Here is a 12,126-nt window from a genome sequence, read left to right on the forward strand (position 1 = left end):
TTATACTTTATTAATATTTAACTAGGTAGTAATAGACGTTCGTATAGTAGTAATTAGAGCCTCTAATAACTCGTAGTTACCTAGTAGTACTACTTAATATTCTGCCCTATCTTAGTAAGTAAGAATAAGCTAGTTTATTATATTAGTATTATACTAGAGTAAGATTAGTAGTCTAGGCTTAATAGTTATTAGGTTATTATATATAGTTTAGAAATATTAAATTAGCGTCTCGTCGGAGTTATTATAGTAAACCTTAGTTAGAGTAGTATTACGCTATTCTAATTAGTATTCTAGCTTTAAGTTATACGTTTCGAAGGTATCTTAGATTAGTTAGTATACTTAATTAAAAGTTATAGAGATAGGTATAATCTGTCGCTCCTATAGTTCCTCTACTTTTCTAGTAAGTATAGTATATATAATATCCTTATAGCTTAATAGTAGTATACGTAGCTAGTTATAGCGCTTATTAAACTAAATTAGGTAGGTTACTAGTATCTTATATTTAGCCTCGGAATACTTCTTCTAATTAGTATAAAGCTTATTAAAGTTTGTCGTAGCCTTACTTTTATTAAACTCTAGAATTATAGTAGTTTATCTTAGATTACTAGTAGAGTTTTAGTTCTAGCTAGAGTATTCGTTCTAAGGAGTATAGGTAGAGTTACTAGTCGGTAGTAGAATTAGTTCTTAGCTTCTAAGAACTAGTTATTCCGGTAGATTCTTAGAGTTAATTATATCGCTACTTACTAGTAGTACTAGTATCGCTATCGTTACTAGCTTTAGTACTAGTAAACTAGTCGCTTATCTCGAGGCTAATCGCTCCTTATATTAGTAAGACTATTATAGTTTAGTAGCTCGCTAAGAGCTATAAATTAATCGTTTATAAAAGCTAAGAGTATTATATTATCGCTTTACCTTGTCTTCTAGCTAGAGTTAGTATTCTTCTAGTTCTAGCACTTATCTAATATATATTACTAGAGTTTATTTAGTAATTAAAACGAGAACTCCTTAGTAGCGTAGTATATTAATTAGTTCGTAGAGTAATCGCCTATTAGTTACCTCCTATTACTTGCTAGTAAGGTAGCTAAAAGTATCTATAGCTTCTTTAAATAGCGCTCTATTATAATAAAAGGTAAGGTTATTAAGGAAACGTACGATCTAATTATAGATAACTTCTAGCGTTACTTAATTATCTAGTTCGGTATACTTCTAGTTATTAGTATTAATAAGGCTACTAAACTTCTATAGCTTCTCTAGTAGTACTAATATTATTATAGTATCGTTATTACTATATATATATATATATAGTATAGTATTATAGCTACTCGGAGGTCCTAATAATACTATATATAGGTAATTCTCTTTCGTATAGTTAATAGTTCGTACTATAGATATTAAATTAACTAAAGGACGTAGGTTTTAGTATCCCTATTAGTAGCTATATATCTAAGATACTATACTAGACATAGTTTCGCTAAGAATTAGCCGTAATTAGAAGTTAATTAAGGTCCTAACGATACTATATATAGGTTTAATCTCGTTCTAATTACGCTCTTCTAGCTAGCTAATTTACGTAAGAATTAATAAAGAACTTATACTAATTAGTATAGGTAGGCTCCTCTATAGAGAGTATTCGATTAAGTGTTAAAGTCGGTATAATAAAGATGTCTAATTCTATAGAAGGTAGCGAACGAGCTGGCTCTATATACTACTGCCGGAACGGAAGAACCGGCAGTTAGGGCTAATTCCGGTTCATGCGAGGTGGCTACTATGCCATGCCAATCCGACAGATGGAAATTCTACTGGAATGAGAGTGAGTGATGGTGGTAGAATCTGTTTGGAAAAGAGAAAGTGTTGTTGAGCAATATATATCGCAGAAGAAGAGGGAGTTCTTTATACTCCTCCCTGATTATTAGATCTCCTGACTGACCAGCGAATACACTACGACGGTGGTATACGAGTTCTTGTCGGCCCGGCATAGCTTCATGTTGTCCATTCATGCTCACATCGAGCTACATTGCTCGCTCGGACCCCAGTTGCAAATCCATTTGCCTTGAATATATCGGCTGCTCAATGGTAGGCGATCACTCGCAATGTTGCCGTGTCGATCCTTTAGGACATCACATCGTTCAGAGAGAGATCTCTTTCTCATTGCCCAGCTTTTGAAGTTGCTCAAGCCCAGCGTTTGAAGTCGCTCAATTGCAGAGGATGTATTCAAAACTCCCCAAATCATCTATAGAAAAGCCTTAAGGGTATGCTGCGGTACATTGCGCAGAAGCCAATAAACTCCGGCACGAAGGTGATGATCGTGCAATACAGTACAGTTGTTAGTTAGTCTAGCCCGTCGGATCATTGAAAGATACGACACCTGATCACTATGTGGTCTGTCCTTTTCTTCTTCCTCTTTCTCTGTTCATGCAGTCTGTTGCATGCTTACGGATAAGCATTCGTGATCTGACCCCGCTCAACGAGTCGAATGTGATGCTTCCTCATGCAATTCTCATCTGCCACACGTCAATGTGCAACCTCTTCCTGATATGCACATAAGCTGAGGTCGTAGAAGACATAGACGGGACCAGTCTAGAACCGCTATATCCCCGGGACAGGTCCTCGGCCCGATTCCTCTACGACACGATAGTCACGATATAATGTTCGCGCGTCGCGCGAACCACGCTTTTGGCGCTTTTACGGTCCGGTATAAGAGTTCTCGCATCGTACACGATGTCCATTGGGAAACTTATTTGATATCTGTTTGTTGCGGCATCGAAGCATGAAAGCAGCTCCAGACTACGATGAATGAGAAACTGCTTTCAATTGTTACAATGTTGAGGTGCTCGTTCGGTGGATGTTTTCGTTCAGGTCCTAAATGTGCTATATCCTGACTCTGAGGTCTTTGGTGGTCAATTTACCCTTAATTCCTTAGTTTGATATAGCAGAGCGACGGGCGGCCGGGTTAGGGGTAGCGTTCTGGAATGAAATGGATGAGGCCTCGAAGATCACGCTTGCTTGAGGATCAGAACATGCAATCTCGTAGACAAAATGAGAGCAGTATCTCCGGTAACTTGCACAGCATCAGATCGACGTTGTTGCGAGGCGGTAGCTGTGGACAGAGAGATTGCCCACTCACGATGAAGTTAGATGCCAAGAAATGCCGAGAAATATGCTCAAACGTCAGTATTGCGATCTTCCTCAAAACGCTGTGATCGTTCTCTACTGGATATACCTATATCCTTGGGAAGCTGTCAATATGGTCGCTACTGCTCTCCCACAAGGCTCCTCTTCTTCAGCCACTGATGAGTCTGCTCGACCAGATCCGTCTTCCTCTGCTTCTCATCCCATAGCCTCTTAGTCAGATACTTGTACAGCCAAGCATTCGCTCCGTTGTACACGATACTGTGATCGCTGTCTGTGAAGGCCATCATTTGGAATTTCTCTGGGCTGACACCTTCGCTGACGAGGAGGTCGACGAGAGCTGCGGCGTTTTGATACTATAAGTCACAAACAAATCAGCAACTTTCATAGATTCGGTTGAGGGGCGTGGAGAGACTTGCATGTACATTGTCGTCACCTTTGATCGTAGTTAGCAGATCATCCAAGAACATTAGAGATAATTTGAGGAAAACTTACCCAATCCATGAAGTAATCCAAACCCTCCCCGAGCATTTTTGAATCCATCGGCCTTCCTGACTGCAGTCTCATTGTACCCAGCCGGATTCTGCTCATAGGTCTTCATATACCGTTCCGTGTACATCGAATCGTAGAATCGCCAATCACTGACAGGCGCAACGATCAAGCCGAAAGAGAAGACATCGGAATCGGCCTCGAGGACCTTGGCTGTCAAATACCCACCAAACGACCACCCAAACATTCCGATACGTTCCGCATCAATGAACGAATTTTGAGCGATCAACTGCTGAGCTGCCCAGATCTGATCCTGAGGTTCAAGACGTCCGAGGTGGTTAGTGACTGTGCTACGGAAAGCTCGACCTTTGTAGCCTGTTCCGCGGTTGTCGATTGTGTAGGTGATGTATTCCAGTTCTGGGTCCGAAGAAATGTAAGCGCGCCAGGCGAGAGTTTGGAAGCGCTTGGAGACTTCTTGGGCACCAGGGCCGCCGTAGGGGGTGAAGAGGACTGGGTATTTCTTGCTTGGGTCGAAGTTGGGTGGGAGGCGTTGCATGACGTTGAGGGTGAAGCCTTCGGGGTGGGAGAGTTCGAAGTAGGTGATGTTTGGGAGGTGAAGTTGAGAGATGTTGCGGACTAGAGCTTCGTTGCTGACGAGGGTGGAAAGTGGTTCGGAGGTGTTCGTGGCGTAGACCTCTTGGTATGGGACGTCTGGGCCTTGGTAGGAGAGGATATAGTAGTCGCCGCCGCTCGAGAACGATGCAGACCAGTATGCGTCCACAGTGTCATCAACGATAGCCTTCTTCTCCCGAGTAGCATAGTTGATCGAGTAAACGTGGCGTTCAGTGCTGTGGTGCTCGGTAGAAGTATAGTAAATCAGATTCCGAGCAGTGTCAACCTTGAGGATCGCAACAACTTCCCACTCGCCAGAAGTCAATTGCACAGGCTCGCCGCCAGACGTCGAATGCAGATAGATGTGCATCCAGCCGCTCTCATCGGACAGATCGATGTAGTACGAATCGCTGCTGGAGTTGCTGTAAGTGCCAGTGCTGTTGCCTCCGCTGATTGAGCCAATGTACTGAATGGCCTGGCTGTTGTCCAACCAGCCGTCTGTGCCATCTCGCTCTCGAACGACTTCAGATGTCTTCGCCACGGGGTCGACCACGACGTGTTTGTCTTGGTCTTGCACGCGATTGAAAGCTCGGTAGACGACTGCGGAATGCTCATCAGTGATCCAGGCAACTTCGCCAACGACAGTGTCGTTAGCTGAGAAAGCAGTAATTGGCACTTCGGAGTACTCCTTGGTGGCCACATCGAGAATGTTGAACTGCACAGTGGGATTCGTTGTGCCGACCTTGGGATATCTGAGATCCAGCTCTCGTGGGTACGGAGGAGCCACATCTTGATTGTCCATGTAGTAGGGAATTGTGAAAGTCCCCACTCCAGTCTCGTTGAAGCTCAAGAACGCAACGAAGGCACTATCTGGCGAGAACCAGAATGTCTTGCGTGCTCCAAATATCTCTTCCTCGTACACCCAGTCTGGGATACCATTGAATTGATCTGGACCACCATTCTCTGTGATCCTGCTGACCTCGCCGTTGTCATGAATGTAGAGGTCGTTGCCACGCACGAATGCAATGGCACTGCCAGTTGGCGCGAACTCTGCATAGATGATGTCCCCCACTTGGTCTGCAACAAGTGGTGTTGTCTCTCCACTGGCCACGTCCTGTACGAGATAATCGGCGAAGTACGAGTATCTGTATTGCTTCGTGTAGTTCACTGCCCATAATACGCGCTCTTGATCTGGACTGATCCAGTACTCGTGATAGTCCTCAGGCACACGATCTGCTGCGACAAACACGCTGGAGTTGCCTGTTACGATGTTCTCAAGGACGAGCGAGCCATTCGCAACAGTGACGAATGAGCCATCCTGCTCGCCTGAAATCCAGCTCACGGTTTGCGAGGTCGCGCGATTGAGGGCGGTCGGCGTGGTCTCGTTGTAGGTAAGCCGTCTCTCGCCGTTTCCTAGCGGTTGTCTCGGCTGTCGGGGTGGATCGATGGCAGCTGTGAGTGAGAGCAGCGCGCCGAACGACAGGAGCTTTGTCAATGCCATCGTTGGCTGCTTTAGAAGAAGACAGCAACAGAGAGAATATGAAGCAACAAACCTCTATTACCTACTCTCCCGGGGCGTCCTGTGGCTCCCCATCATATAAAGGTTACCTTTTGGCGATCTGCACGACAGTACCACGATGCCGTCACGCGAGGAGCAATCAGTTTTGCGTATCCCGCTCTGCGATGGACCCATATCTCTTTCTGCCACCAACCAGCTTCAGAAGATAGAAGATGGACTATCTCTGCAAAGTCTTGTTCGTGCTCTTGGCCCTCGTCTTTGCGATGTTACCTTCTTGATTAAGCCACAAAAAGTCTTGGTAGGGATGATCCGCGACCCGCGCACAGGCTTGGCCGCGTGCGGAGCTCGGCTTGCTTGCTCGAAGAGTATACGAAGAGACGGACATGCTTGGCTGCACGCGGATACTGGACGCTTGTTCGCGGTTGTATGATGTGGCGGAGATTTTGTTCATCGCATAGTCAGCTTCCTGTTACGATGATGATGTTGTGCTTATCCATGGAGCGATCGCCCGTGACAGCGTGCATGGGAAGCCTGGTAAAGCACGGACCCTCGCCAGTGTTGGATCTGTGAGGATGAGTTCCACAGAGTTGAAGGCAATGGAGAATATGTTCGATACTTCTCCTGTATTCTCAAATGCACTCTTCCATACTGCCTCATTTGAACAGCTGTGCCAAATATCAGACGTGGGAGCAGAAAGTACTGTGGTTCAGACAAGCTCAAAGAGCTCGCTGAATCCAGCGCCTCTGACTTGGTGGCTGCAAAATGGGTACCGTACGTATATAAGGATTGACGAAAGAGAACCAGAGACGTCGACTTCCATCTGCTCAGGTCGAAGACAGCACGTCGACCCAACGGGCAGGTCCTCAAACCAAAATTCGACATGGCAAATGTCCTGTCGATGGAGAGCCTTTCCTCATGCCTCTTAATCGATAGTCAACACTGCAGGAGCGCCTCGCTGTCCGATGTGATTGCAAGTACGACCATCACAGCTGATCTCCTTACCTTGTGAACTTCCAGCTGGCTTTAACTCTTGATTTGCAGGACCGACATCTGCGAAGCCTGGTATATCCGGCTCAACGATGTGCCTGAAGCATTTATCGTCCTTGCTGCTGCTGGCTACTCGCCCGAACACCGACCGCCCTTTCCTTTGCGTGCCAGCGAAATGCCTCAGGCCCACGGCAGATCTGGGCTCGCTCTTCTCACCGAGATCCACGTCGGACTTCAGCTCGCAGGGACCACCTCAGGAGATATAGCCGGAATTCCGGAAATCAATTTGGCATGAACATCACCCCATTCTTGGGCACAACAGTACACCAGAAATGCGGAAGCAAATTGATGAGATGTGTCTGATGGGGTTTGGGTGACCGCAAAACCAGCCAATTGGCTCATGAACTATCTGTCCAAAGTCTGGCCAGCTCAGAAGAGAAGTGGAATGACGGTATGCGCCGGTATGGGCAGTCGACAATGCGGGATATATACGACCGTTGGCCATGGAACCGGTTCCTGATGCTCCGGTCGGGTACTAATTGCTCTTTACGCACCGACTTCGTGTGTTCTAGCCCGCTAGATGCACTTAAGCGAATGCAGGCCGAGGCAGATTGACGACGTGGTCTGCGGACACAAGACCGAGATGCTTCAATTAGGGTCCTGGCCTGGATGGAACGGAGGGTTCCTTGCGCGATCTGTCTCGCTCTTCACTTTCGCTCAAGTGATTCAACATACCAAGTCGTTGGACGACACATCACATAGTGGAGGGAATCAGCTGGAACTGATCTGAGGAGCCACGATGCCGGCAACCAATATCTTCTCGCTTCCCGGAGAACTCAGGAACAAGATTTGGCGCGAACTGGTGCTCTCCGGTGGCGACCTTGCTGTCGAAGCTCTTTGCAGATCTGAAGTGCAGAAGCTGCATCAGCCTGCTGTAGCGTTCGTGTGCAAGCAGATTCGGAACGAGGCCCTCAGCATCTACTACTCTGAGAATAGCTGGTTCCTTGGCAAGATAGGATACCATCATCCCAAGCATGTAAAGATGTACGATTTCGACATTCGCATCTCTCGATGGAACGAACTGCTCGGACCCTACGTCAGATATCTTGCCCGCCTGAGTATGGGAGTCGATGGGCGATGCTATGCGTGGAACGACCAGGGCCTAGCAGATGATGCCAGATATGAGATATGTGTTGTTCGCAAGGGACAACTGCACTTCGAGAGGAATGGCGAACCGAGATGTACTTGCCGTTTGAAGAGTGGTGTGGAAATGCAGGCCACAAGAGATGGTGCTGTGCTCCTCGAACTGGTGAAAGAGTACAGTGATTCGTATCGCGATAATGTACATGAATGCTTCTGTCGCCAATGTGGCAAGAGCAGGCTGGAGAAATTCGGCCGCTCAGACGCCACGCACCTACCTCTGTGGGAGGATATCGCGACCTGCTAGAGTGGCAATTTGCAAGCAGACCTTTGGTCTCCCGAGAGGTCCATCGGAGCTGGCCCATTAAGTCAGATCATATCCGCCGCTCATCTTTGCCAATGGTGTGCTCTAGGCCACTGTGACGGTTGATTGCAATCGCGCTCGCGATGCATTGTCCATCCAGCGCCCTGCGCGTACAGCAATTGAACGAGCTCCGGCTGAGGCGCTGTCGAAATCCTGCAGTGTGGACGCCCGTGCCTGTAGCCATTGTCATTCAGCATGGCTACAAACCTCTTGTTTCCCTAGGATCGGCAAGCTGGACATCCATGAGTAGCGTCCTTCGCTACTTTATCCTCGAAACTATTGCCGCTCCTTCAGTAGCGAAGAGGATCATGCCGAACAGTCGCGAATCGCTTGACACGACTTGAGCCAAGCACCTTGTCCCCAGGCGGAAGCGAACATTGTAAGCATACATCCAAGCCCTTCTACCGCGCGAGACCTCCCTTCCTGTTCATCGCTGCTCCGACTTTAAAGCCGGTATTGTGACCGGTTCACCGTCCAGAGGGAGTGCCGGAAAACTCCAATCCGACTCGAACACTCCGGCTTCATCATGCCTCTCGAACCATAGGACACGCTTGGTGCCTTGATGCTCAGACAGGACTACAGATCTACGATACTTCAGAGACATGAATCCATGCAACAGTCTTTCTGACTATGAGATCCTGTCCGCAGCTCATCCGTTGAACTCTGCTTGGAACTAGGTCGCGTCGAATTTTCCGAGCATTTACTTGGCCTACAGCTTTCTCCAAGCGCAATGCCAGATCAATGCTATGTGGGCTGGCCGAGGGCGAGGGCATGTCTTTGCGGCCTGTCAGAGAGATGAATTATTGCTGATGCTTCTTTGATTCCTGAAGAAGACATCCGGCCAAGCTGCTTCAACACAGTCACGATGGCCAGCTGACAATCAATTGGAGACATATGAATCTCAACAGGAGCTCTCCAGTTGTAGGAGCAGATACAAAGCCAAAAAAAAAACCCCCCTGGATATTGGTGTCATGGCATATAGATGGAAGGTCTGAGACACCTACATCTCCTGCTGATGTCTCCATATGCAAAACGTGGCACAATGCTGAGCTAAACATTGGCGTGATGGTCGGCAGGCAACAGGTTGAGGAGAGCTAGATCTTTTGCCAGTGTCTCCGCTTGGAGAATGTGATACAAATCCGGGTTGGCTGACTATACTCGAGGAGATACCCTGGGCGCTCGACACGAAGGCCGATCATCTCTGACGCTACACCGACTGTACGAGCCATTATACTGCTCCAGTGCGTGGCTACTGACAGGATGCCATTGCGGCGGGTCGGGTGAGATGTCCAGCGGCCTCTCCTTCAGTTTTCCTACGTGATGGATCATATGAGGTTGCAAGTGAGCACTGGTGGGCCCCATGCCGACATCGATGCCAAGACGCTAACCCAGCCACTTCCGGTCGCTGCCTATTCACGTATCAGTTTGTTTGGTACTTTGTGCCTGACTAACAACTTGTTTACATTGGATCTCGTATATTCGAAGCCGCCATCTCATTGTCGCAAGGTCGAAACAGCTCCGCCAATCGAAACATAGACTCATCTCGAGTCGCCAGCCCTCAGCTTCACGATGGAAGCTGAGAACGAAGAAGACCAACTGAAGTGTCTCTTTCTGGAACTACCTGGAGAGCTTCGAAACCGCATTTATCGCCTTTGTCTCATGGCACCTGAGTCGGTCATTACAATCAAGGTCGATGCCCAAAAAGTTCCTGACACAAGCAAAGGAGGCTCCTGCACTGTCTGGACTGCGAGTCTGCCACGCGAACCCCAACTCTTGAGCGTCTGCAAAACCATCCGCAACGAAGCACTATCCATCTACTACGGCGAGAACACTCTTCATCTGCGTTTACCGACCGCGGCAGAGATAATGTCGCATTGGCCTCGAGTTGGGGCCGAATATGCCGTTCGCTCTCTGGCGAAGAAGCTCAGTGCTGCCCAAATGAAGGCGATTGGGATGTGGAGAGTAGGCAAGACATTGCAAACGTACGATGATCAACGTATTGTCTTCGCCTCTGCTGCCTGGCTCACGTGTCAGTTGACGTCTCAGAACAAGATCGAGGTCACTTTGGAACAACATGCGAACGACGAACACGGGGAACTCAAACGCGTTCTGTGCGCTTGTAGCTTGCGCAAAATGGCAGGTTCGCGTCGATCTCAGAAAAACAAAGAATCGGTGCTGTTCGACATTGTCAGGAAATTCACGGATGACTATCTGAACGAGATTTCTGACTACACTTGCAAATCGTGCGGGAATGCGATGTTGTATCGCTTGGTTGATTGAAGTTTCCGCTCCGATTGCAAGGGGCTTCAGCCTGATTGGATGGGGCTATGAGAATGGCGCGATAAGGCAAAGTACCACACACATTGGATCTCAAGCTAGGAACGTGTCATAGGCGGCCCCCCACCCCCAGACTCAGCTACGAAGCAAATGATGAAGACGAACACTACAAAGCTACCCCCTATATTTGTACCCGTAATCTGCAGATTGCGGCGGACTCGGGCACGTTTGAATTGAGTGCAGAGCTCGTCCTGAGCAGGGTCGTTAACGAATCGCTGAGCGATATCTGGGCGAACTTGGAAAAGACACTCGTGGAACATGCGAACGTCCGATAGCGAGCTAGAAGCCTGATTGCTTGTTTCACCACAACAAAGAAAACAGGTACAGAAGAAGTCTCTCGCTAAATCACTGCAGATCGCGAGACATCGTGCAAATCTTACAACAGGAGCTTCTTCCCATTGAGACAACGGTGCAGAGTTGCTGAGAGTCTGAACACTGGAGCCATCAGAAACTGTGGTGCTGGAATCGACAAACCAATCAATCAGCACCTCTAGCACATTCCCATCACCTCCCACCGGGCCCAACCCCGCCACCACCGCCAACTGGGAATCCCTTCTCCCTCGCCACCCTCTCCAACTGCTCCGCCGACTCAACAACCTTATCCAACAACTTCCTCCTGTCCTCCTCCCCAAACCCTCCCGCCTTTCTCAACATCCTCTGGATACCCTCCACAAACTCCTGATCCGGCATCTCCACCGGCGGCTGCATACTGTTATAATAATTCTCCATTGTACTCCTCACATCCCTCATTCTCTCTACGGCTTTCATAATTTGAATCTCCAACTTCGCCTGCTCGATGGAATACTGCCAAGCTTCGGTTTTGGCTTTTTGGACGGTTTCTGTCCAAGTTTGGGCGTTCCCCCAGCCTATGAAGTTGATCTCTGGCATGACGTCGAGGATGTAGGAGACGTTTTTGTCGGCTTTTGCGACGGCGAGGAGTTCGTTTCGTTGTTTGTAGAGGACACTTAGATCGGACATGGCGAGGGCTAAGTCTGTTTGGGCATCGAGGCGTGAGAGAGGAGAGGAGGACATTTTTGGCTTGGGAAAGGGTTGTTGATGGTGGTCGTCTGAAGATCACAACGGACTGCATGGCAGAAAATTGGGTATGGAGAGACATTATATGGCCTCCTGAGAAGGAAAAGACAAATATCATGATTGCGTACAAACCAAACAGAAGACTCAGTGCAATGGAGTGTAGCAAATTGCCAGACTATTCCATTCACGACGACACGGTATCCGATAGTAGCAAAAGAGACGTCGTCAAGCAATGCACATATCTTCAGTACTGTTCTACCATTCTGTTTGTCTGTCTCTTCCAAGCAATTGTATCTTGCTCATGGTATTCTATATTCATCCAAGACTCCCAGGCCCGTTTCTCCTCAGAAGAATTTGTCTATACTTGCTTGCTGTAGTTGCTCCCAACCAGTAAACGCCTCGCTTCCGATCCCGAATATTCTTGTACACAATTCCAACTCAGCAGAAGAATGAAAGCGCACCCTATTCCGTCCATTCCCCTCCCACTTCATCCATACCCTTTACACACACTCGG

The 12,126-nt window shown here is 48.0% G+C and overlaps 4 protein-coding genes across 4 annotated transcripts; 2 read left to right on the plus strand and 2 right to left on the minus strand.

Moving 5' to 3' along the window:
* Positions 1-3,251: 3,251 nt before the first annotated feature.
* RHO25_012036 (uncharacterized protein) lies at positions 3,252-5,731 on the minus strand (the record flags this gene model as incomplete). Its single annotated transcript, XM_023603439.2, has 3 exons — positions 3,252-3,485; positions 3,549-3,565; positions 3,625-5,731. The coding sequence occupies 3 exons, from the start codon at positions 5,729-5,731 to the stop codon at positions 3,252-3,254; spliced, it is 2,358 nt and encodes a 785-aa protein (XP_023454768.1).
* A 1,804-nt stretch (positions 5,732-7,535) lies between these two features.
* On the plus strand, positions 7,536-8,183 carry RHO25_012037 (uncharacterized protein; the record flags this gene model as incomplete). The annotated part of the gene is made up of 1 exon (XM_023603440.2): positions 7,536-8,183. One exon carries the CDS (start codon positions 7,536-7,538, stop codon positions 8,181-8,183), a length of 648 nt encoding a protein of 215 aa, XP_023454616.1.
* A 1,626-nt stretch (positions 8,184-9,809) lies between these two features.
* On the plus strand, positions 9,810-10,520 carry RHO25_012038 (uncharacterized protein; the record flags this gene model as incomplete). Its single annotated transcript, XM_023603441.2, has 1 exon — positions 9,810-10,520. One exon carries the CDS (start codon positions 9,810-9,812, stop codon positions 10,518-10,520), a length of 711 nt encoding a protein of 236 aa, XP_023454617.1.
* A 561-nt stretch (positions 10,521-11,081) lies between these two features.
* RHO25_012039 (uncharacterized protein) lies at positions 11,082-11,555 on the minus strand (the record flags this gene model as incomplete). Its single annotated transcript, XM_023603442.2, has 1 exon — positions 11,082-11,555. One exon carries the CDS (start codon positions 11,553-11,555, stop codon positions 11,082-11,084), a length of 474 nt encoding a protein of 157 aa, XP_023454536.2.
* Between the last annotated feature and the right edge of the window lie 571 nt (positions 11,556-12,126).

This window comes from Cercospora beticola, chromosome 8, assembly GCF_033473495.1.
Source record: "Cercospora beticola chromosome 8, complete sequence".
In the NCBI taxonomy this organism is placed as follows: Eukaryota; Fungi; Ascomycota; class Dothideomycetes; order Mycosphaerellales; family Mycosphaerellaceae; genus Cercospora; species Cercospora beticola.